Source organism: Larus michahellis, chromosome Z (assembly GCF_964199755.1).
Source record: "Larus michahellis chromosome Z, bLarMic1.1, whole genome shotgun sequence".
Taxonomy (NCBI): Eukaryota; Metazoa; Chordata; class Aves; order Charadriiformes; family Laridae; genus Larus; species Larus michahellis.
This window is the reverse complement of record NC_133930.1, coordinates 39,204,592-39,229,455: the sequence shown is the minus strand read 5'-3', so window position 1 is coordinate 39,229,455 and position 24,864 is coordinate 39,204,592. Positions and strand designations below refer to the sequence as shown.

The 24,864-nt window shown below is 38.0% G+C and overlaps 1 protein-coding gene across 1 annotated transcript; it reads right to left on the bottom strand.

Annotated features, from left to right (window-relative positions):
* Window positions 1–5,338: 5,338 nt before the first annotated feature.
* On the bottom strand, window positions 5,339–23,508 carry ANXA1 (annexin A1). The gene is made up of 13 exons (XM_074569306.1): window positions 23,343–23,508; window positions 19,489–19,567; window positions 17,212–17,305; window positions 16,330–16,424; window positions 14,549–14,662; window positions 13,835–13,925; window positions 12,780–12,859; window positions 11,790–11,846; window positions 10,285–10,378; window positions 9,574–9,669; window positions 8,440–8,498; window positions 7,409–7,531; window positions 5,339–6,026 (listed from the first exon to the last, which is right to left on the bottom strand). Exons 2-13 carry the CDS (start codon window positions 19,552–19,554, stop codon window positions 5,967–5,969), a joined length of 1,029 nt encoding a protein of 342 aa, XP_074425407.1. The 5' UTR covers window positions 19,555–19,567; window positions 23,343–23,508; the 3' UTR covers window positions 5,339–5,966.
* Between the last annotated feature and the right edge of the window lie 1,356 nt (window positions 23,509–24,864).

Genomic DNA, 24,864 nt, shown 5'->3' with positions numbered 1-24,864 from the left:
AGCTATGATAAATTACCACCACTTTTGTAATATCTGAATTCCTTACAAGCAGTTTGTTTAGCTTTTCTATACTTGGTTGAGCTGAATGAAGGAGATACTTCAATAGATTACAAAACAAGACATTGAAAAATTAAACGCCAGATTTTCAAAGACTTTTTGGTGTGCCATAATCCAATGATTTTAACAAAAAAGAAGCATATAATAAATTCAAAAAGCAATTGAAAACATTCTGCACAGATGACCTCTGGAATGGAGATGGAAAACCAGTTTAATTTCCAAAACCAATTTGATGTCTTTTTATCTTTATGCTAAATAAACACACAGGGCTGCTTAGCTGTGTCACCTTGACATATCACCTTCCGTTATGGTATCTATTAGAAGTTCACCCTTATTTGCCCAAATCTGCTGAATACTAATCTCATAAATACCTCTGCTCTGAGCCTCCTGTGGACGATACAAGAGACAGAAAGTCAGGCTGTAGAGTGGGTGGGTCTCTCTTTCAAGTGCAGGGTTTTGTGTCAGCACCCACACACGTTTGATATGTTTTTGGGGGGGGTGATGTTGTGGGGTTTTTTTCATGTTCTACAGTTGTCTGTGTTCTACAGTTGTCTACAGTTCTTTCAGAAACCTCTCTTTGTATCCCCCCTTAAGAATACACAGTTCATTTTCCCCCAGTTCTTTCCTTTTGAAACCAAAGCTCCAAAAAAAGATATTGGATTAAAAAAAGCTGAACTGTTTTAGTCCTCATCATTCCAACAGCCTGGAAAACAATGCCCGGGTAAGCTTTTCGCCTGTTTGTGACTGAATTTTGGTTGTAATACGTTTTCTTGTCCTTGTTCTCAACTTACTCACGAGGTGGCACCAGAGTTCAAATTTTCTGAAACATCGTTTGGAAACTCCAAATGCCTTTTTCTAGCCTCCTGCAAATTTATCATTTGATTTGTCAGGCAAAGCCAAAAGGACCAGAATAGCATTCACAGTGAAAGAGAAAAGGGAAAACCTGTCGAACTGGTGCAGGAGATAGCTGATCAGAAAGTAATAATAAGCTAAATGTGACAAATGTAGCATTTCCAGTGCATTTTATCAAACAGTAGTGAAAAAAATGGTGCTATTTGAAGGAATCATTATAAAAGACTTTTTAGCTGATTAAAAAATCTCCATCCCTTAAGAAATCTTTTCCTGTCTTGCGTCACTGAAGATGAAGGGTGATTATTTCATTTACATTTGAAGCTCTGTCCTCACAGTACTTTCCTTCTTATAGGCTGCAAGTGTACAATGATTAAAAAAAAATCACATTTCAATCCTCTTGTTGCTTTTTTTGTGACCCCGTGGTCCCCTCCCCTTCCACCAACTTACATCATAGCAAGGAAGCCACCTCGTGAATTTTGCTATGGCCTTCCCTGTAAAATATTTCTGATATTTCCTTTCCTCTTGATTTAACCCCTCACCTCCACTTCTTCCAGCTTTAAATGGCTGGATGGCCATTCCCCATGAAGTGGATGGGCTACCACTCCTCAGAAGTCTTAGGTGAATGCAAAACGCCCCACCCTACTGCAATTCTAATATATGTCTTTCCAAGAAAAATACATCTGTCTGTCTTCAAAACATGACAGGTTACTTTCCCTTTATCCCGTTTACATGTGATTAAAGGCTTCTTTATTTTTGTAGGCTGTTATGAATGACTTTCCACACCTCAGAAGAGATATTATAAGATTCATACATTGTGTTTCACTAAAATGGTGGTGAAAATTACAGCGCACTGACTATACCTGAGCAAGACTTCCTCCAAATAGCCTGAGTGGTTCTTCACAGTCTAACTTTGGTGTGATGGAGTTTTTGTTTTGTTTTGAGAGAAGTTTAGAAAGACTTGAAAACACCTTTTTATCCTCTCCCCCCCACACCCTTTTTTTTTCTTGTACTGGTGGTTAATTTCTAATATTGATTAGGAAAACAGCTGCAGCAAATATGCAAACACTCGTCCCTGGTAGAAAGATGTGGACTCATCCCATGCCTTTAACCTTAGCACAGAGAGAAGCATGCTGTTGAAGTCCTTAGGGACTTACATGTCAAACTCATTTGCAGTGATTTTGTGTGACATTTTGTCCTTTGATAAGCAGAAAGATAAGAGCAAACTTTTCTCCTGTGGTAACCCAGCTTCTCAGTAATATTCTGACTAGAGTGACTTATACTTGGAGCTTCATTTATATTGCTTGGTTGAATCTCTTACTAATTTGCATAGAAACCCCTGCCTTATTTGTGCTGGTCCATTAAATACTCCCTCTCTCCCCCCAAACCACCCACCCATCCATCCCCGCCTTAGGTGTGCAAGTTGTGGATAGCTTTTGATAGGTCTTTAAGACAAGGACAGTCTTTTCGTTATGCCAGGAAACCACCTTGCCGCTTAGGTTTTGCTGTAACTGAAAACTATAATTTTTTTTCATTTAGAAATATCCTTCGTTTCCACTCAGACCATCAGGGAGCCTTCTGGCAGTGAAATGGGTGGTGCAATCACTCTGTTCCACAAGTATTAACCTGAGCCCTATTTTTTGCAGTGCTTGAAAAAGTTTCTGGACTATATTAGTTGGCTGCACATTTCCCATGGAAATTATGAGTAGTATAAATACATCATAACACTGAAGAAACTTGCGAAATGACCATATGAGCAGAACATTTTTTAAAAAAATATCTGTTTTTTTAAATTCATGTGGAAGTAGTAGCCTCACTGTACAGAAATACACATCTCTCAGGCAGAAGAGAATGTCTAGGGGGATTTAGCTGGCTTGCAGTGGTAGTAAATCTGTGACTCCTCATTGATACACCACTACACAGACCTCCACCAATTCTTCCTCTTCAAAACAAGCAGCATTTGAAGTCATAGAAATGGGCACAAACAGAAGACAATCAAAATGCAGCTACTCTTGCCTCAGCAAGCATATGTATAGAACTACAGTGAAATATCTTAAAATCAGGAGAGCTGTTTAAAATGCAGCAATGTACAGTAATGATTTCCTTCTGTTGCACAGTCCTGCAAAATTCACAATCAGATAACAACCATTTTTCTATTAATGACACACTTAACTTCATACTATCTCTTCCTTTACTCTTAATGAAAATTCTAGGTGCCCACTTGTTCACATTTTGAAGTTGAATAGTTAGGCTGGGCTCTCACAAAGAGCATGCTTTTCTGCTACCAGGCAGAAAAGGACCTGGGGGTGTTGGTCAACATCTGCCTGAATATGAGCCAGCAGTGTGCTCAGGTGGTCAAGAAGGCCAACAGCATCCTTACTTCTACCAGAAATAGTGTGTCCAGCAGGCCTAGGGAAGTGATCATCCTTCTGTACTTGGCACTGGTGAGGCCCCACCTCACATAGTGTGTTCATTTTTGGGCCCCTCAATATAAGAAAGAGAGCTGCTAGAGTGTGTCCAAACAAGCTGGTGAAGGGTCTAAAGAACAAGTCCTGTTAGGATCAGCTGAGGGAACCAGGGTTGTTTAGCCTGGAGAAAAGGAGGCTGAGGGTAGACCTTATCACTCTCTACTGCTACCTGAAAGGAGGCTGTAGCAAGATGGGTGTCGATCTCTTCTCCCAAGTAACAAGTGATAAGACAAGAGGAAACAGCCTCAAATTGTGCAAGGGGAGGTTTAGATTGGATATTAGTAAAATATTTCTTCACTGAAAGGGTTATCAAGCATTGGAACAGGCTGCCCGGGGAAGTGGTTAAGTCATCATCCCTGGAAGTATTTAAAAGATCTGTAGATGCGGTGCTTAGGGACATGGTTTAGTGGTGGACTTGGCAGCGCTAAGTTAACGGATGGGCTTGATGATCTTACAGGCCTTTTCCAACCTAAATGATTTCATGCTTCTAAAAAGAAAAAGACCACTTCAAATAAATTTAAATTTTCGATCATTCCTTCAGCTTTAATTGTAATTATTTTTTAAAATCCTGCTATAGAGTTTTTATTGTATTTTTTGCATCCTTTGGCTTCTCTGGTGAGCATACCTCTCGAAAAACAACTCTTTCCTATGCTGATGAAATCAAATTTTTTCCCTTTGCATAACTACTGCAATTCTCAATTTCACAATGACTGAAATGTTGAAACAAGAGTTTCATGATTAGGCCTAATAAGCTACTGGCTACAATTTAATTAGTTATGATCCATGCACTGAGTACAGGTTTTCTTGGTTATTTTATTTCTCCTTGGGTCCATCCAGCAACACAGGTAGTATCTCAAAATCCATTGACTGAAGTTTCTTCACTTTTAATAGGTTGTTACCCATGCCAAAGAGGTTAGCAAAACATATATGCTTTATGTGCTTATATATTTTTATATGTACTTATATATCCATAATAAAAATATATGTGATTATCACCACAAGTTCAAAAGGAAACCACAGCTGCAACTAATCATTCCCTTCAAGGGGCTTCTGGTAAAGAATCAAGATACCATCTTCATTTCATATTCAGTCAAGTTAGACTTTCCTTCCAATCAACTTTTACTGTCACAAAGAACCTTTCTAACTCATCATTATATGAACTTGGGGAATTGTATCTGCCACTTAATGCATTTTTCACTAGTGCCACACTAAAAACATACAATGTGGTTTGGTTTTGTTTTCTCTGAAGCTTGTCATTTGACCAAACATATCCCTCAGCACATGATCTTTGTGTATATGTATGCTCGTTTGTTTGTTTTTCTGTTTTAATTGACTACTATCATGTATATGTCCCATAAACTAATTTGGTTGGAATTTCTCTTCATCTTATCCTGTGGGGACAATAAGGACTACCAACAAAGTAAATTATGGTAGGGTGGGCACTATAGATCTTGGAATATAATTGGGGTACATCAAGTCTTGGCCCTGTGGAAGGCACGTGGGAATTTTCTCTCCAGCTCTAGCAATGCCAATGTTTCTTCTAGAATAAGACTTCACCTTTTCCAGACACCTAGTTCTGTTATCCTAGATCATCCCAATATGAAGCAAAGAGGGCCTGCAATGTTTAACATGAATTAGCCAAGAAGACCTTTGATTTCCCAATAGCTTATCATACTGTTGTTCAAATGAGTAATTGGAGGCCACCATAACAAAGACCAGTGTTTGCATGTAACAGAGAACCAACAAGTAATCCTTACTTCCACTAGTGCACCTGAGGGCTCATTTGTACAGCATCTGGCATAATCAGGACAGTAATGCCAGGTATGAACTCTGTCCAAAATAGGGGTAGTGACAGTAGTTTTTTCACTTTGCAGACGATATAAAAAAATTAAACAACTCATCAGGAAAAAGATAAAAGTCCTACATGGGCTGCGAGAGGTATTTTTTTCATTTTTTTTTCTTTTCCTATGTAAAAAAGGTAACAGGTTTATTTGCTCTGGAATTTAAATGAAAAAGAACAAGACAGAGATAGTGTTAGCTTTTGTATATTGTTACATTTTTTTAATAAGTGATCTTCAGTTATTTTTCTTACATCTGGCTTTCATAAACCCTAGCAGAAGTGAAATGGAAAGGTACAGGCTCAGCTATGGTGTGTGATACTGCTACATCCTTTTTTGATTATTAAGTTATTTACTGCTTTTTCTCTCATGCACTATATGCAGATAACTTGAAATTAAATGCAGAAAAGCAACAAAGGACATACAAAGTTTGAAACAGATCAGTTTTCTTTTTAAAAGTTTATTTGCTTTGCATAGATAAAAACTTTGCCTTTTTCATGATTAATCAAGCAAATAGAAAATTAGGGGCATTCTTTGACTTTGGATAAATAATGGCAACAAGAGATATGAACGCCATTCAGAATAAAGATACTGAAAAAATACATTCCAGGTTACAGGTTTTTGACATAATACATATGGACTAAGTACCATTCCAGAGAAACCTTACTGTTTAAAGCCTGTATTATAAAGACAGCTGAGGTAAATATAAAGACCTTCAGCAACAGTGCTTGAGTGCATTGCACAAACATGAAACTTAGTTATCACTTCCACATAAAGCCACCAGGATGTTTTCATAATCCCCTTTGAGTTCATCCTGTCAATTTAAAAATAAAAAAACCCACAATTGTTAGGATAATGGTCTCAAGGGAAATAAATTTCAGTATGCATACATACATGTACATACATCATTCCTTCACATAAATTAATCATTTGATAGCACATATGTGTTAGCCACAGACTGAGCTTGAACTAAGTATCCTCACTGAAATTATTTGTATGACCTAGAAATAAACACATTCATTTCCAGAGTGGAGCAGAGGCCAATAAAAATCCTGGTAGGCCTCATGGCATAAAGAAAGAAAAGAAGCACAGAAGATTTCTATCTGTCCAGGAGCTTAAGCTGTTCTTCTCTATATAAAATGAAAATGCCTTCCTTGACCAGCAATGTCCCATGTTCAGTAATATTAAAACACTATACACATTATATCTAGGATTATCTCAAACACAGGCTAATAGTATTGCATATTCAACTTGGAAAAAATGAATAATATGCATTACGTATGCAGTGTAATTATTACACCCTGTATTTTCTCATATTTGAATCTACTTTGCAGAGACATATGAATTATTCAGTGTAGCCAAACTACGCCTCAAGCCATTTAGATGCAATCCTTACTTTGGAAGAAAATCAGGTGATGTAACTACATACCAAATTACAGATCACACACACTCATGATGGAAGAATAAAAGTACTATTTGGCACCTACCTGAAAAAGTTGCAGACACCAATAAAAATCAAAAAGGCATTTTGATAGATGTAGGGAGCATGTTTCTACTCCAATCAAGACTTTTTTTTTTTTTTAGTGTAGTCTACTAGCCTCCACAAAGCAAGTTTAGCCTTGTTCAAGTCCCTCACTAGTTTAACTTTTCTGGAAAATACATTGGGTGGTCTGTCCCCTTTAAAAAGTTATTTTTATTTAAGTTACCTGGAAAGCAGGCCAAATAAATGTCAAGTTAACAAGATATTTTCAGGAATACCTCAAATGTTAAAAACAAATTGCCAGTTGCATCACATATCTCCCATAAAGCTGTCAATGTAATCATTTCCACTCTCCTGCCAATGAACCTTACATTTGCCCAAGCACAGGAACTCAGGCATATTGTCGTTTCCATTCAACTCTTGGTTTCTACTGTAAGATGATATCCTGAGACATGCACCACTACTAACAAATTGCTATAGCTTTCATGACAAATACGTTGTCCCAGAAAATGAATTCATTCTACCAGCATATGGATCCCAGAAAATGAATTCATTCTACCAGCATATGGATCATTGCAAACATGAATTACTCAGCTACAAGGAGTTACTCAGGACGAACGGGTGACTGAGGAGCAGAAGAGTTACGAAACACTTGCTGAATTTCCAAAATCATTCCGTTGTTTGCATTTCATACATTACCTGACTGAAAAACCTACCATAATGGCTTGGCGGAGAGAGATGCCATACATGTTCTTGTAGTAGCCTTTGATCTCATTCATATCCACTTCATGGCGTGAAACCATGATTCTAATGAGCTCTTTGTGCCTTGTCCCAAAGCCCTGTTAAAAGAAAAAAAAGGAAAAATGAAAAAAAGAAAAAGGAAAAAAGAAAAAAAAGAAAAAAGAAAAAAGAAAAGAGGCTACTTATGTCATTTAAACATTTTAAATCAAAGTTCTGTGTGTTAATCCATCACTTTGAGGGTGTACAAGACGCACATCCTATTCCTTTAACATCTCTCATAAGGGAGTCCTCTCACATCCCCCTTCTGTTCCTTATGAGCGTGATTCACTTCTGACAGGCTACCTCCACCCCTGGATTTCCTTTTTACACATTTCTTTTAGCTGTTTCCTAAAAAGAGGCATGTCCTTGACCATGTTTGCTAGACACCAGAGACAACGTAGACTTCACTGCCTTTTTTTAGTATTTTTTTTAAAGAGTGCAATGAACCGTATTTTCGTAATGATTCACTCAATTTTTCACATACTGCTCCTAACCAAGTCACAGGAGTTATGAAAATACCTGCACATTAGACTGTTTCAGGATCTTCATCTGCCTCACTCAACAACTTTGCCACAAGGACCACAGAGGTCTTGTCAAAGATTAAGCTTCTACACGGTTTTTGTCCAGATCTCTAATTGCTTTCTTACTTACTTTTCCCTAATATTTTTGCAATTTCATAAATAAGAAAAGTTCCAGTTAGCTTTCTATCACTGTCTAGAGTAAAAGATGTCCATGTGAATGGACAGATGCCTTCCTGAACACACTATAGCAAACAAAGAGCTCCTCCAATGGAAAGGCACTCAGAGGTTTCAAAGGGAAGAACAGAAGGACAGAGAGAAATACAGTGAATTTCCTTCTGCAGTCCTTTTCCATCACACAAAGGGCTTACAGACCTCTAGCTAACTTGTTAATTTTCATCTCGCAAAGCACCCCATGTTTACAAAGAGAAGTTCTTTCTTTATGTTACCTTCATGGCCAAGTGGAGTTTTTCAGCAAAGAAAGCTGGCTTGCTTGTGGCACACTTCACTGTAATGAAACAATAAGATAAGGTCACATCTGTTATACACATAGCTAGTAACAAAAGGCAAAAGTTTGGAAAGGAAACATTTTAAAAGCAGTCACTGCTGATAGCAGTGTTCCTACCAGCATATCCTACTTATCTACTTCTTTATTACCTTTCTTCAAAACGTGGGAGAAGTAGCAATTCCTTTCCTCTGCCTATTCAGAAAGCAATTCAATCAGGGGAGAATAGTTACAAGACTGCGCCCCCTAGTCTACTGCCACAAAATTAAGAAAGTTGTTGTAGTTCCCAAGAAGAAAATTGTGAAAGCATTTGCGTCTTCTACAGCAGAGCTGGGGGTTATGATCTGATGCTTTGTAAACCAAGTTATACTAAGTACTTGCCCTCCACTTCTGATATTAAAAGTGGTCTGGTGGGACTCATTCTTTTACGCAAAGTGAGCTTGACCTTGACACAAAAGCTGAGAACAAGATGGGTGTCTGGTTTCTGATTCCAGCCCTCATTCACTGATAAGAGTGATTTAAGTGAGTCACGGCCTCACCTTATTGTTCATGAGGACAAGTAATGTTAAGGGGTTTAGTATACACATTTATCACAAACCTTATAAGAATATTTTCTTGAACAAAAGTGCTAAAGTAAATTAGTTATAGTTTTAATAATCATGTATTATCCATGTCTTTGAAAAATAAAATTAATAGAAGGGGGGTTTGGTTTTGTTTTTTTTGAAGACAGGTTCAAAACTATTGGATTTTTGATACATATTGTGCCTGCTCTGACAGCTCTTTTTGGCATATAAACTTCCTGTAAAGATCTTCCTACGCTGACGATACATCTGTTCTCCTTAAAAGACCACTCTACATATAAGGAGAGGTACTTCTACTCACTCATCAGCTTTAACTGGCATTAAATAACTGAATTAAATCACTATGTTCATACTAGATTTTCCAAAGTACTATTTAGCAAGTTTCTCAATCAAGCAAGGTAAGCCCACCAATGGCTTCCTGTCAGAGCAAGCATAACGGAATTAAGTTTTCATATGGTCTGTATATATACCCAGTTACAATCTGAAGAACCACTTACCAAGGGCAGTTAGGCAGTTCTCAATATCACCTTTCAGCTCCAAATCCAGTACCTTGTTCATGTCATGCTTGCTGTATTTGGTGTACTTCTGAAAGACTAAATAAGGGAAAAAACCTCAGTGACAGTGATGAAGATACGTCACCCTCCCTGCATTGCCTCTGCCTTATTCTGCCCTCGCTGCTGCAGCAATGCACAGAGATTACTGATTGTAAACCATCTTGCTCATTTTCTTCAGTCAGCACAGCGTAAATAGCAGTGTTAGTCCATGGACTGGTGGAGTCAGCATAAGGAACGTGACTTTGTTATGATGGTAGTGTTCATGTTCCCATTGATAGGGACAGAGGTGTTCCAATGACTCCACTGGAGCCCGTGACATTAGGTGATATCCTTCTACCCAGGGCAAACTGGCTGAGGAGCAAGACCATGTTGGGGGGCATACAGAACCCCTGTCACACAGATCCCTTGTGATCACTAGCCATGTGAGGCTTCATGGTAATAGCTTTGTTAACAACCTAAATGATATTGCTCATCACTAGTACGGAAAGAACAGCCAAGCTGCCAACTTCACCCTTAGTCAGTAAGCATGTGCCCAATTAAAAAAACGTTTGCAGCAGTCACAGTCACGTCTTGATAATCTGTATTTTCTCTGAGTTCATGAGCAGACCATGTTCAAAATACAATTCCTTTGAAACACAGCTTCATCCAACCTACCCCTTCGGAGATGTGGATAGCTTCTTGCAGTAAGAACAGTAACAAACACACTAATATCTGTTCCTTTCCTTTTTTCTCCCGCTTCATACAAGGCCTGTCATAAAGAAAAGAAAGCAGTGAAGTTAACATCAGTATAGTAAAACTCAAAGAGAAAGGCTGTATCTCTGAGGCTTCCAGCCAAAGGTAGGTCACTGCTTGTCACTAATGAACTCTAGCCTTTGACAACAATCCATAACAGAACTCTACATAACCTCAAGCACTCTAGCTCTACAAGTAATACTTCATATTTTAGTTATGTCATAATAGTACCTAGAGAACACTATGCAGCTACAAAACGTATTTTTAGACATTTTATGATCAACATCTAGCTCTCCTGGTTATATTACATACTTGAACAAGGATATTATGCACGTATCATGATATGCTTAGAGGCTGTGTGGGAGCTTAACACAGGCAAGCTTTCTTCAGACAAACAAAATTATCTCTGATATTAACTGGACAAATGTGAAGGAGCAGCCTTCGCACCAAGTACTCCTAGTCTTTCCACAAATGACTTTAATGGAAAGTAAGAATTAAATCAGCCTCCTTCACTTTCCTCACCTCCTCAAACCTCTCTAGAAGTAATAATTAAAGACCTCCACACAGCAGCAATGAGGATTTAACAAAACTCCCTCCATACCAAGAGGAACAGTATTGAACTTTTGAGCTTAGGCAGAGTATTAATTTACTGACCTTTCATATCTAGGGCTGATGAAAAAACTAAACTCCTTATGTAGCAGGAATAGAAGCAGTATTGCTCAATGGTGTTTTCTTGGTTGGATTTTTTAAAAAAATGGTTTAAAAACAATCTACATTTAAATGGTATCAGTGATGTAAGAATTTATAGGTGAAAACTCAGGAAAGACTGCCAAGATTTAGCAAGATTTTAACAAGAATGGTCACACTAATGGTGGAAGAAATAAAGGAAAGATAAGTTGCTTATTTCAGAATTAGTCAGAAAATGACTGAGAGGTTTACCCAATAATCTTGAAAGCTTCATCATTGTAAAGCAATAGCTATAGCTAACATACTGCAGAGTTCACACTGGTGAAGGTATGGGAGCTGGTTCTGCGCATACTTGAGCACACCCTTGTCCCTCAATTCAAGAACTATGTTATAAACAGAAGAATGTGTCTAATTTCTCCAATTGTTGACATCTACTTCAAATGGTCTGCACACTTTACATGAACGCAAAGAAGTCTTGCAAAAATGTTTCTGAAGCTAAATATTAGGGTGAAGATTTAAATTCCTTCAGATACAGAAGCTTACATGAACTTTTTAAAATAGTATCCCCTCAGAAAAGATTGCTATATAACATACAAATCTCTGTTAGGTCTGCCGTGCATAAGATTCAGGCAGAACATTTACAGCTAGAGTTTGTAAACTCCGTAAGTTTACAGTTTTAAAAGTTTTAAAAGTTTTGTTTTGTTTTGTTTTAAAGTAAGTCAGATGAAGTATGATCTCACCCTGGCATCATTGTCAGCAAGCTCATCATTCACATGGGAATCTTCACATCGGTCAGCCTACATAAATAAACAGAATTTCACTGGCACTCACAATCATTCAGTTCAATCAAAACTCATCATTTTAGAGTTCCACCCTAGCATTCTCATACATAACTTAATACATAATTACAAATAGATAGAGTTATGCCAATCATTCCTTGAATAAAGCCATTGTATTTGCTAATAAATTGGAGATCACTTTTCTGAAGTGATCACGTATTTCTGAAGTCCACAGGAAATACTCTTTCTTAATGTGAAGTTGCCAGTTTGGAAGCTGTGATTTGCTCCATGATGACCATTCAATAGATTCCTTTCAATTTGGTTTGAAACCAAAAGCTGAAAATCAAAATGATGCACACAGATGTATCAAAAAATAATCTCGTGTGCATGTACAGGCTTCATATACATGTACTCAACAATCATGGAATCAAGTATTCATGCATTTTTAAAGGGTCTTTTTATTGGGCAGCTCCAGTATTTAAACTCACCTCCTTTTGAAAATAAATTCACAAAACACATTGTCCACTTGTTAGCTCCCTGCCCCTGTCCCACCATCTAATTATTAGAAACATATCTTAACAGCAAGCCAAAAGGTTTATTTCTCTAATTGTAAGCATTTTTTCTTTTTCAATTTCTAGTCAATTGCCAAGACATTATTGCTGCTATTTTTTCAAGTGCTTACAGACAGTCATCACACAAAAAAGTTTTAAAAAACATAACCGATAAACAATAATAAACATTACCAGTTTTTAAAATGCATTTGAGATAAAATCTCATAGCTTGTTTAAGAACGATTTCAGATGGTCTGAGAGATATGTAAACAGAAAACAATGCAAGGAAATAAATATTCCCTAAATTCTTATTTATTGCATGTCTTTCTCTAAAATAGTCTTGACAATGTTAATTTTTTATTATGGGTAATGTAACTCAAAATACTTAAGTACAGCATACCTTTGCTAAGGCAACTAAAGCCTTCTGAAAGTCTCCAGATGTGTCAGAGACAATGTCTTGTGTCAGATCTCTCTTTAGCACTGAAATCAAAAGAAAAATGATTCATAGTTTGTTTTAAAGTTATCAACTATGTTGACTAGATAATCTTTAAAGGTCCCCTCTGTGATTTTTTCAGTCTTTTCTTAATTTCCCACTTAAGTATGCCCACTAGAAATACTTTCCCTCATTTAGCTTTGAGAGAAGGCGTATATTTGTAACATGTCCTCTAGTCCCTGAGACGTGTTGTGAAATTGGTGGCTAAACCCAAAATCTGCTAAAAACATCCTTCACTAAGGTCTCGTGGCTGGCATTATCTTGGGCTCTTGCTTGTAAAGTACAAAAAAACCAAAAGCTTGAAACTTTTTCTGAGCCATTTGTCTTTCATTCTTATTTCTGATTGTTATCAGCACTGAACTCAATCACAAAACTCTTCTGAAAAATCAAACTATTAATTTGAGCTTCTAACTGAGACTATTTCAACGGAAATCTCTTTTAAAATTTAGCTTATAATCTCAGAAAACATGATTTAATTAGTCAACACTGATTGACTGCAGTAAACTACATATAGGAGAGATACTGCAATACATTTTAGTCACCTCTTCAAACATTGTCCATCTTTAGTTCACTGGTTGTTCATACTGGTAATGTTATCTGTTGCTAACTCAATAATCTTTTTTTTTTTTTCAAGCCTAGTGAGATCTTAAGAGGTCAGCCAAGGCTTAGTTACAAGAGAATTAAAGCAACTGGGTTTTGCTTGTATCCTAGAAAGCACCTAAATCCATGAGACATCTGCAGTTCTGGCAGTGATGACGTGCCTCTTCCTTCTGTTTTGGGATCTACATAGTCAGAAAAAGTCAGTATGATCTCCTCCCCTGCAAATCCTTCAATCTTATGTGAAGTTTCACATGCATCCTACAATGTCATCTCAGCTTTAAGAAGCTGAGAAGTGGAGCTGTGACTGTAATGTGTCTACTGTAGACTTACATCACTAATATTTCTTTCTTGCTCTGAATTACCTTCTTTGTAGTATCTGCTGGCTTCTCTGATCTCTCTGTTGTTTCTTGAGGCCAAAATCTCAATTAAGGTATCTTCATCAGTTCCAAGCCCCTGATAAAAACGGTTGAATTTTTAGACATGTTACTTGATACAACAAACTTAAAATTTAGACCATAAATGAGATGAAAATCATGGACTTGGTTTTGAAAGCCCCATGTGGAACAAGAAAGGAAAATGAACATTGTGCTTCCATGCAATATTGTTATTTCTGCTCTTTTGGAATTAAATTTTTACCACGTCTACTATGGCTGGTACGCAAAGGAAGAGTTAAAGAGATCAACCAGTGCACGTAAAAGATAGGAATGTAAAATTTATGAAGAAAAATACCCCCTTCACTTTTCGTTTTCTCTTACACAAACATGTATGTAAACACACTATAGTGTTCTACCACTACCTCAGCAAACAGTTTTCAGAAGGCAGAAAGAGTTCATTCTCACAAAAGAATACCATTTGCAGCCAATCTCCTCCAACCTTGAAATTCAGTGGAGTCTGCTGGGTCTTGTTCTTTACCAGTATACCAGTAATTACCTGATATTACCAGTATAGATTTATTTTACAAAATGGGGTTAAAATGTAGACACAAGCTTTGAAATCCAAGTCCAGTGTCACTTACAGGCCCTGAGAATTATTCGTGGTCATTAGGAAAGTTTTTTTCTCAAAATCTTTTGCCTTACCTTCATAGAGGCTCTCAATTCTTCAGCATCAAACTGAGCTGGAGTTTTGAGCAGAGCCACAACAACATCTTCCAGGTGGCTTTTCAGAACTTTTTTCAAGGCTTCTTCCAGACTCTGTGACATGAAGAATAAGAAACACACTAAGCTAAAGAATATTAAGAAGCTGTTGTTCAGCGACAGTCCAAAAATTAAGTCTGATCTCTCATTAATCTTAGTCTACATCATTCCTTTAGCTACTAGAAAGAATTATGAAGCTCTAGTTGAAAATTGTAACTTGTCACCTTTACGTTAATCAAAGTGTCAGGGTTTTTCAGTAAGTATTCAGGAGTGTTGTCACACAACATAGTTCCACCTTATTCACACATCTACAGCATCAAAAGAAGGCTCAAAATAGGCTTCTTGTATTTTACAAGAAGGTACTACTCTATTGCTGTCATAGTTATGACTGAGTTTCTTATCTGGATAATATTTTAATTCATCCATTTATTGCATAAAGGATACAGAACTTGCAGTGGAAACTGTGGGCATACTGTCATATTGTCCTGCACAAAACTGCAAGTCCTGAAGTTAAGATTTAGGTTATATCCTAATTTTACCTAAATTTAAGTTTAAAAAAAAAAAAATATCGGATTTATTCTACCTCCTATCTGGAAATGCTCAGTAGTCTATTTTGTTACACTAAAAGTTACAGCCAGTGTCTCCACCAAGTCCGTGTCAAGTCTGTGGCTGTAAGAGTCAGAAGGTCAACCTGCTTTGTCAGGATACATAAACCAAGGAGATTATTTCAGAAGCAAGCACTATGTCCATAGTTAGTTCTGTTCTGCTTTTGATGGTATGCCAGGAACTAGGGTATCTAATAATCTAAAGGCATTTGTCTCTCTGTGTCTTTGAAACTGTATTTTAATTTAGGTCCTTAAAAAATATAATTGCAAGGCTGAAGTTCCTCTGAGGGTGGGGAGGGATGTGAAAACCACAAGTGAGGTTTCCTGAACGAAAACAGGAAATCTAGGCTAAAATGAGATATTAGACTTATTTTCTAAGTTGGTCTTTAAGAGTTAACACCTAGAGTTTCAAAGCAAAAAAATCAAAGGAATCACTTTCCAAGGAGCAAATGCTCAGTAACTCTGTATGGCAACTGTAAAATTGTAATTTCAATTCAATTTCAAGTTACAGGTTCAACTGGATAAAATTTTTAATAGAGAAAAGTAAGAGCAATTAAAACCTTTTCCAGAAACATGCAGTAATTTCTAAGTTACTTAGTTCCAGGGAGTAGCAGTTTTACCGTTCAGAGGTAGAACACTGGCCCCTGTACACCGATCCCCATACCAATGTTGAAATACTTGTGTACCAGCATTATGGTCCTACAACCTTCTATCCTATTTAGTATTCTATCTGGGATTGAATATTCAGAGAAATGACTCCAAGTCGCCTTCTCCATCTTTCCCTTTCTCTCAGCAGGCTGTCTCCCAGGTGGTAGTGAAAACTCTTGCATTCCCAGCAATTTAGTGATTTAAAGGATGTCTAAAGGCATTCAAAAAGATGGAAAATCAGAACTTCAAAATTTGTCTTTTTACTTCAAAATAGTGGCTGCCATATTCAAAGGTTCAGCAATGGCAATATAGTTGCAGGGTATCATCATTTTGTTATGGTTTTCACCAGCTACAGAAGGCAGGAGACTGTAACTTTTTGTGTTATGAAGCTAGAGCTATCTGTGCCACCTGAGCCGGGAGCAACATTGATACTCTGGGTGTAAACTGAAGTTTGACTTGAATATACTTTACCTTTCCTTTAGCTTGCTGATAGGCTGCTTTGATCTGCTGACGCTGAGCATTTGTTCTTTTAGTCAAGATGGCAATGATGGTGGCTTCATCCACACCTATGAGTCACCAAAAAACATGTCTAATATATTAGAAATATAGCTGATTCTAGAGCGTCATTTAGCCAAATAATAATTTTTACATTTTATTATTTGCTTTATGTCATATTTTGATTTCTTGAAAACTGAAGTTTAACCAAAGGAAAAAGTGTAATCATCTACTGACTTACAACTACTGATGTAGTGAAGAAACCAAATTAATAGATTCCCACAGAATGCAGAAACCTATGTTTCTACAATTTCATATAGAAAGTCTTAAAGTGTTCTAACTGCAGAATTTGCACTACAGAAAAACTTAGGAAAAATAAAATAGAATTAGATGGCACACTCATTTAATCCCAGTAAGCCAAATTGAAAAAGGTTTCAAAGCACAGGCAAGGTGCCAAATGTGAATTTCATTAAAAGAGAGAAGCACAATAGATGCATACACTACATTATCAGCATATTCACTCTCTCTTGCAGGGATTTTATGGAAATCGAATTAAAAAATATTAGTATGATAAAATATTTTTTGTTTTTTAGAAATTTAATTTTTACAACCCTTCCTTCAACATATTCAAGAACTTTAATGTAGTATTAAGGTCTGAAATTGTAATACAACATCGGGATATCCGAGTTGAGATTCTTTACCAAGTGGCATAATTTGATGTACTGACAAACATTGAAAATGCAGAGCTACCTCTCCTGCTTGCCACTGCCTCTACGTCTGGCATTTTATTCAGTGCTATTATCAACATTTCCTAAGGAAGAGTCCTAATGTAGCAGATTAAATATTTGCTCCTTTTACCCTTTACAGTAATAGCTCTGTCCAAAGCAACAACATCAGCTGATGGATCAAAATTAGGGTATGTCTGTACTCCAGGGCCACCTTTTGAGCTTTTCTGCAGAGGGAAAAAAAATAAATAAATAAAATTCCTCATTCCAAAGAATATTTTTATAATGAAGTGGTTTTAGATGTCTTGATAAACTAAGTATTTGGGATTGCCTATTACAGGACTATCAAGGAATATACACAGCTTTGTACCTACAGAGAACTAAATAGACTCAGTAATGGATATGCATTGGATCTATTCCTTTCACACCTCTTACATTAAACAGAAAGTACTTCATATATTGAAGACCTATTTCTCAGAATCAGTTGGATTCCACAGGAAAATTAACTGTCATGTTAGGCAATTATGTCCAAAGTTAAAGGCTCTAAAACCACAATTAAATCCTACAGGCACTGACAGTGAACTGCTACTGATTTCCTTGCTTATCTTATGCCAACTGACTGTGCATCACATTAAGTGACTTCTCAGCTGCCGCATATGTAAGGCTACAAGCACTTCTTGCATGCAAGATCTTGGAGAAGAGTTCAAGTCCAATCCTACAAGGAAGTGGAGAACTGTTACCCAACTTCTTTGAAATTTGAGACTTAAGCCACATGTTCTTCACAGGCATTATCCACTGTCTGCCTTAGGTGAATCCACTCCTAGACAGGCACTCCCTAGTCAATGTCTAAAGTGCTCTGGGAATAATTAGGGATGATGAATTCCACTACGTGGCAGATTACATGGCTTGCCCTAGGTCAGCAACATGACAAATCAAGTTACTGGAAGGGCCTAGTATCCAACAGCGCTATCTAACTGATGCCATACTTGTTTCCATTTTTTACAGAAGCTATAAAATGCCCCAAGATGCTTGGATGAAATACATAAAATTCTCCTTGGTAAGATATATGGTGAGATTTTTTATTAAAAAACCCCAACACAATAGTTTAGCTAAACTCTTTCAGAATCATCCATGCTGTTTTTCCCTTTTTCAACAATTCATTATTTTATTTTTTTCCAATCCCATGCCACTAAAGTTAAATAGCACAAGGCAAATGGCAAGGTCTTACAGATACATGTTTTATATACAGCATTCTGTATAGAATTTTGTACACTTCTAACATCTGATAATTAAATATTCAATTCACCACCCATTTCTCTCACTAGGAGTATTATGAGAGCAGAAGGACTGCATACTTAAAGCAATGTCTTGCATACTTCTGTGATAAGCACAATGACTTCTGTGATAAGCCAACAAAGGAATGAGACTGGTTTGATGCCTTTTTCCTGGGCATACTAGGTTAGTCTTTGTATACTGGTTTCCATGAGAAACATCTAGTAGCAATACAAAACTGTCTGTAACCAACACAACCAGAATGACTCAGGATGCTGGGAATGCAAGGGGGATAGGATGGTGGAGTCAAAGGTTTATGCCCAAAATGTTGCGGAGTCAAACTCACAAAATCCACAAAGGTCTAGAGCAGAAAACTTTACTGACATTTCCCCCTGTGTGCAATTTTTTTCAAGATGAAAGTTCTTTCATGATCTCCTGTGACTTCACAGTGTGCCGCTTTACCTTTGCTGACAGTCATTTCAGTATCTTAATCAACTCCATTATCACAAAGACTCTCCATGTCATCCTAGTGCAATAACTTTTGACTTCTCAGCACCACAAGCCTCCCTTCTAATCAGTATCAGTACTGATCATCTGCGATGTTTTAGTACATACTGTAACTACTTCCACCGTAAGCTTCCACTCCTTCCATGACACATGATACAAAAAATAGGACATACACTAGTGACTTTAGTTCCTCCTTTACATTCCTGAGCTCCAACTCATGGCTTCCTGTACCTCAACCTAAAAGTCCCTGTTTATCTCATGTGCGTCATCTGAACATGCTCATACACATTCACACACCGGTGCATCAGATTCCAACTTGAAAGGGGATGACTTGAGTAAATCTGTGATTGGCCGCTGAGAATTACAATTTCATTGCAGTAACCAGGAATTTATAACCAGACTGATACATGCAAATGAGAGTAATTTTTCATCTGATACCAGACTTACTAGGTTATTAGATTATATTAAATTATTGCTGCAATTAAAATATGTTCCAGTTCTAATCAGCTAGAGTTTTCATTGGTTTTCTTCCCTTCGAATATATGAGAGACGTTTGGTGGCCTATGCCTTTAAATCACTTATAAAAGTACTTGAAAATAAGCATGATGCTCTCAAATGAGATGATACTTACAATACATTCCTGCTCCTGATTTTCCATGAACCATGCTTGCTTCAGAAATTCTGATACCATAGCCATGTTGACAGAGTTTCTGGGAAGAGACGCATCTAGTTACAAACCATTTTTCATAATTTTCAGCACCAATGCAACTCAAAGTTTCCCATTTTCAAAAACCTTTCTCTTGAACTATGACCTCCTGGGGTTAGTTTCCCAAGCAGCAGGTGGCCTGTGCTATTGGAAGCAGGTTACTTTTGTTTGTGTTTGGCAGGTGACGCAATCCTCTACAATTGCTTGTTCAGCCCTATACCCTTAGCTACTTGCAGATGTTTTCGATTAGAAATAGATCACTAACTTAGTTGGACTATTTGTTTATTTACTATGGCAATACCTAAGCATTAGCATTAACTTAGAAAGGGAAGTTACCAGAAACAAATTAGAGTCCGTATGTCCCTATCAGTTAATGTATCAGCTATGCCCATTTAGCTTATCGAATATTTGATTTTGTTCAAATTCAGTGGTAAATAAGTACTCTCGTCTGATCATTTACTGGGGTTGGAGCTATTGTGTATTATGTTAAGACAAAGGATATTATCTTGTCAAATACATTCTCAAGTAATTTCTTCAACTTGCCTCTTTCTGAGGAAGACAAATACAATCTGACTGTTTCACCTACGCTGTTCCTCATTTCTTACGTATTCCCTCCAATTGCTACAAAAGAATAGAGCATTGCCCATTTAAGAAGGGGAAAAAAGTGATTTTTGCTTTTTACCGCTCAAAACGAAAATCAGTCCAGCTTTTATATAGGATACCACGCAGAATGGGAAAAAAGACCAATGGTGATGTGGTTTGACATTACGCATGCAAAAATAATGAATAGGTTGCTTCATAACAACCTATGTTGTTATGTTATTCCTATGCGAGTTTTAAAGCATACATATAAACTATATAAACAATAAAGATAATGTTACTGGGTAAACTGGAGTGTCTTTGAATCTAGTGTGAAGAGACAAGATGCTATCCACAGTCTTGGGGGGTACAGATCATATAATGTTGATCATATACAAGAGTATAAAAAATTATGTCGCTTATGCTGCAAACTCATTTGCCTTGCTTAAGCCCTGTGTCCCATTGAAAAGGCACAGAGTAGTCATTTAAAAGTGACGCACATCTAGGAACACGCGGTGTAGCTGCAGCCCAGGTGTTTCTTTTCCTTATAGCAAAACTGTGAAACTTCCATGTTCAGCTGCCAACAAAGTGGCAGTTACCTTCCAAAGCCCTCCTCCAGCCCAGCTCCACCCTTCCCACCCCTCTCCAAGGCAGGAGTCACCTATACTCCCTCTTCCTCAGAAAACCTTTGCTTTTGTGCCCTTCCCTTGGCCCTGAGGGCACAAAATTCAGCTCTGCCTGTGCTGCTTGAAAAAGTGAAACTGATTTTTATTTATATGTTACTTAATATAGGCCTCATCTAGGTAAATAATGGTCAGAATATTATGTTGTAAGTTGTAAGGATCAACTTTTATGCACACATCATTTACTGAGGATCAGACTGCTATTAAAACCAGTATTTTATCAAGCTGTTATAGTGACTCCTGCATCCTTATTGTATTGACAGAAGAAGTCCATGAGGCCAGATGAAGTGCCATAGTATCTAAAGTTCTGCTGCATTTTATAGCAGCACAAACAAAGGCCATATGCAGCAGGATAAAAACATTTTGAAGTCTCCATACTAGATGCACTGAGTCACCAACAGTGACATGTACAGATACGTCCGTCGACTAACAGATTCATGGAGTGTGTAACCATTTAAAACTAAGCAACAAGATTCAGCGCCAGATCTGAGAAGAGGTGGGACCAAAACTGCGTTTTGGTTGATAAAAGTAAGACTTCTCAGGAATAAAGCTGGTAGAGCTGGCTCCTCTGAGAACTGCTAACATCTCAGTTTCTTCTGCCTGTCCCCACCCCCACCCCTCACACCCAGCTCTAGAGGTTTTACTGCTCTTGGGCATGACTAGAGCAGAAGACTGCTAGCGTACACTGATACTTTTTTTATTGAGCCTCTAAACCTTTGTGTCTATCCTAATTTAAATTGGAGATACAGCAAAAGAATTCTGTGCCTTAAAAACTACATATATTTTTTCCTCCTTTTAAAATAAAGACAATTTGACATGCAGATCCATCTATTTCCATCTAGTGAATAAGTAAAGTAATTTTAACAGAAGTCAAAGTAGGCAATGGCTCTTGAGAGGGGCTAAAGACTTAACTCTGCTTGAATTGGCCCAGAAAGTTAAAAAAACAGCTTACATAGAAAACTGTTTACCTCCTTTATAAGAAACTATGGCTACTAAGAAAAAAGAAGACTGTAATCTAGGAAGATAGCCAGCCCCCTGACAGAATAGAGGTCTTTCCCGATGCTTTGACTCATGCCACTCTAAAATGCAAACAGCTCATGTAAATAATACCTAGATCCAGGAGGGATAAACTCAGTCAAAATTATTTTAATTTAGTATGAAAAGGACTGGAAGAACTGATGGCTTTCTGACATATTTTCCTTTACTTTCGAGCTCAGGACAAAGTCTATGAACAGGGAGATGAAAAAATAAAGTCTACAGAGTGGTGGGAACAGAAGGTACCACAGGAAAGTGTGACACTTTTTTGTGGTTACGCCATACCAAATACCTATTTGAGAGTTATTCTGTTTAATAAAATATTGTCCAGGCCATGTGTCCCACTTCCCAGGCTGGAATCTGTAAACATCCCATTTAAAAGCAAAGCGGATCAAGAACTTAAAATTTCTCAGTTTGAAAAAATATTGTGATTGGAATGCATTTTATCATTCCTAATTGGAAAGTTCAGCATTGCAACTGCAATGGAAAACCAAACAGAGATCCAGACTGAAAGCCCTAATTGTTGCTTCACAAGATTTACTGCAATGTTGCTTTCTGTCTGGCTCCCAGCCCCCAGAAGAAGCACCTTTGAACTAGACATATGCAATTTTTTAAAAGTTTTGAGAAAATATTTAATACTTGTTGAAAATATTTAAAGACACAAACTAGAGTTTTGCACCACAGTCTCATCAAACACCACCATTTCTCCATGCTTATTTACTCGTATAATGAAGTGTATCAGTTATATCATCTCTGATTACTGTCCAATGCTAGTTACCAGGCTCTTGATGTAAATTAAGGTCATTACACCCTATCAGAAAAACAGGCAGTAAATCTAACACAATAATTTATTTTACAGTGAGAAAGTCTACTAAACATGAATGAAAACATCAGAGAGAAAAAACATCTCATCCTTGGAAAATTCAGTCAAAAGTTTTAGGAGAACAAACCCCAAATGATACAGCCCTTATTTATCTGGTTTTGCCTAAGTTCTTAGCCACAAAACCAGGGTTTGGCTTTTATATTTCTAAAAGGCTGCTTTGCCTTACTTTCATCACTTCATGACCAAAGATCCCTCTACCGTCCCGAAGCAGCAAACTGTTGAAGTAAAAACAGCTGTTTCTTTTTTTAAGTTTCTATACAATGCACATTAGTTTTCCAGCAACTCCAATTTTACTGCAGATTTCTACAGCAGCCTACTACAAAGGCAGAGAAAGCATAGGAGACAGTCAACTCCCAAGTAAGTTTACTTTTAATCTTTTAAGCTTTTTTTTCCCCCAATTCTTTACATGCATTAAATAAAAGCAGTAACTGTCCAACCCCTTTCAAAACTGAAAGAATTTCTCCTGCCCACACCCATCTTTGCCCATGCCAGCAAATCCAACCCACAGAAAATTGTACCAGGTCACTTGACAAATTCAGTGTATAATTCTTAAAGTTTGTCAGGTCTACAGAGAGCAGCAAAGAACTACAAAAACCTACCTTCTTCCTTACGAATCGTACTTTTCAGGGTGGCACAGTCAAGAGTAAGAGAGCAGAGGGCTTGCGATGCTTTTATAGCACTGCGCGGGAGACCCCACCTAGCAACCAGCATGTTTGCACAGCCCCAGCAACGCGCTGCTCTTTGCAGCAGCTAAATCTGGGTACTGTCCAAAACACAGAACCACACAAAAAAAAGTCATTGCGAAACTATGTGCTGGAGAAAGCAGGAGCAGATTTCAGAAGGGAAAAGATGACGAATGAGCATGCTTTAGTAGCTCTATTCCCCTGCCATGGCCACGTCCCTCACTGCAGGAAATTACCATAAATCTTCTGGTATTGCAAGGTCAAAATGTTAAAAAACTAAACTTGAGTTACTGCCTTCATATTTTGACATGTGTGATACTACTTCAGCGAATATATTAAGATATATCTTTGTTCAGCCAAACTTTGAGAGAAAAAGGAGGGAAGAGTCAATGTGGCTTACACACTTCATTGAGCTCTGGTGGCTATTAGCTCTGCTTCCGCACATGGGCCTGTGGAAGAAATGGTCCAGGAATAAGACATGCCTAAAACTTAATATCAATACCCTATATCTTGGTGTTTGGTGGGTTGGGGTTTTTTGGGTTTTTTTGGAAAGGAACTACCTGGAAACTGGCAGGCTTAATAGTAGAGCAATAACTGGCACCTACATAATTAGAAAGTGGTTGAAACATTCAGATTAAACTCTGAAGTTCAAAGTGAGAGTGGCTTGCACAAGATGAGGGATTTTGCCAGCCTGCAGGAAGCAGTTTTCTGCAAGCATTTCCTCACCAAACCAGCCAAACACATTTTCCAGAGCACGTCCAGCACAGCTCCACGCTTTGTATCACTAACATCTCAGATTGGCCCGGAACATGATGCCCAGTAAAGAAATACCACTTCCTGAAACAGAAGCATTTGCATCTAGCAGATTGGCCTGCTGTCCTGCTTTCTGCTGACTTGGACATGCTGCAACACACAAGTACCTCCAGAAGGAGGAAGTATGGCTGATCTGCCTCTGATCATGAAACGCAGTCTGCCCTTGAAACCCAAGTGTAGCAATTAATAAAATGAGGAGGAAGGGGAACAGACTGCTAGGTAGCTTTAGAGGGAACACTCACAAACTCTTCAAATTTAGCACATCATTGTGCTGGGTTGCGGGTGCTGGGAGTCAGCTCAGGATCAGCACAGCCAAGAGGGTGCCCATCCCACCGGGCCAAGGGAAGAGCCTTCAGTAGTGCTGTGGGAGGCAGTGGCCAGGCCACCCCAGCCCTGGGACCTGCCTTCCCCTGCCACCTGAACGCTTGGTCCTCACCTAAGCCACCACTTTGAGCCAGGCTGGGGCTGGCAGTGGGATCTGAGCTGGGCCCAACCTGGAGGCTGATGTCCTGTCCCGCCCCATCCCCATCTCCAACCCCAGGGAGGTGCCCTAATGCCTGGGGCCGGGGCTGCCCCCAGTGCCCCATGGTACTGTAATGTTCCCTTGCACATTGTCCTTTCTTTT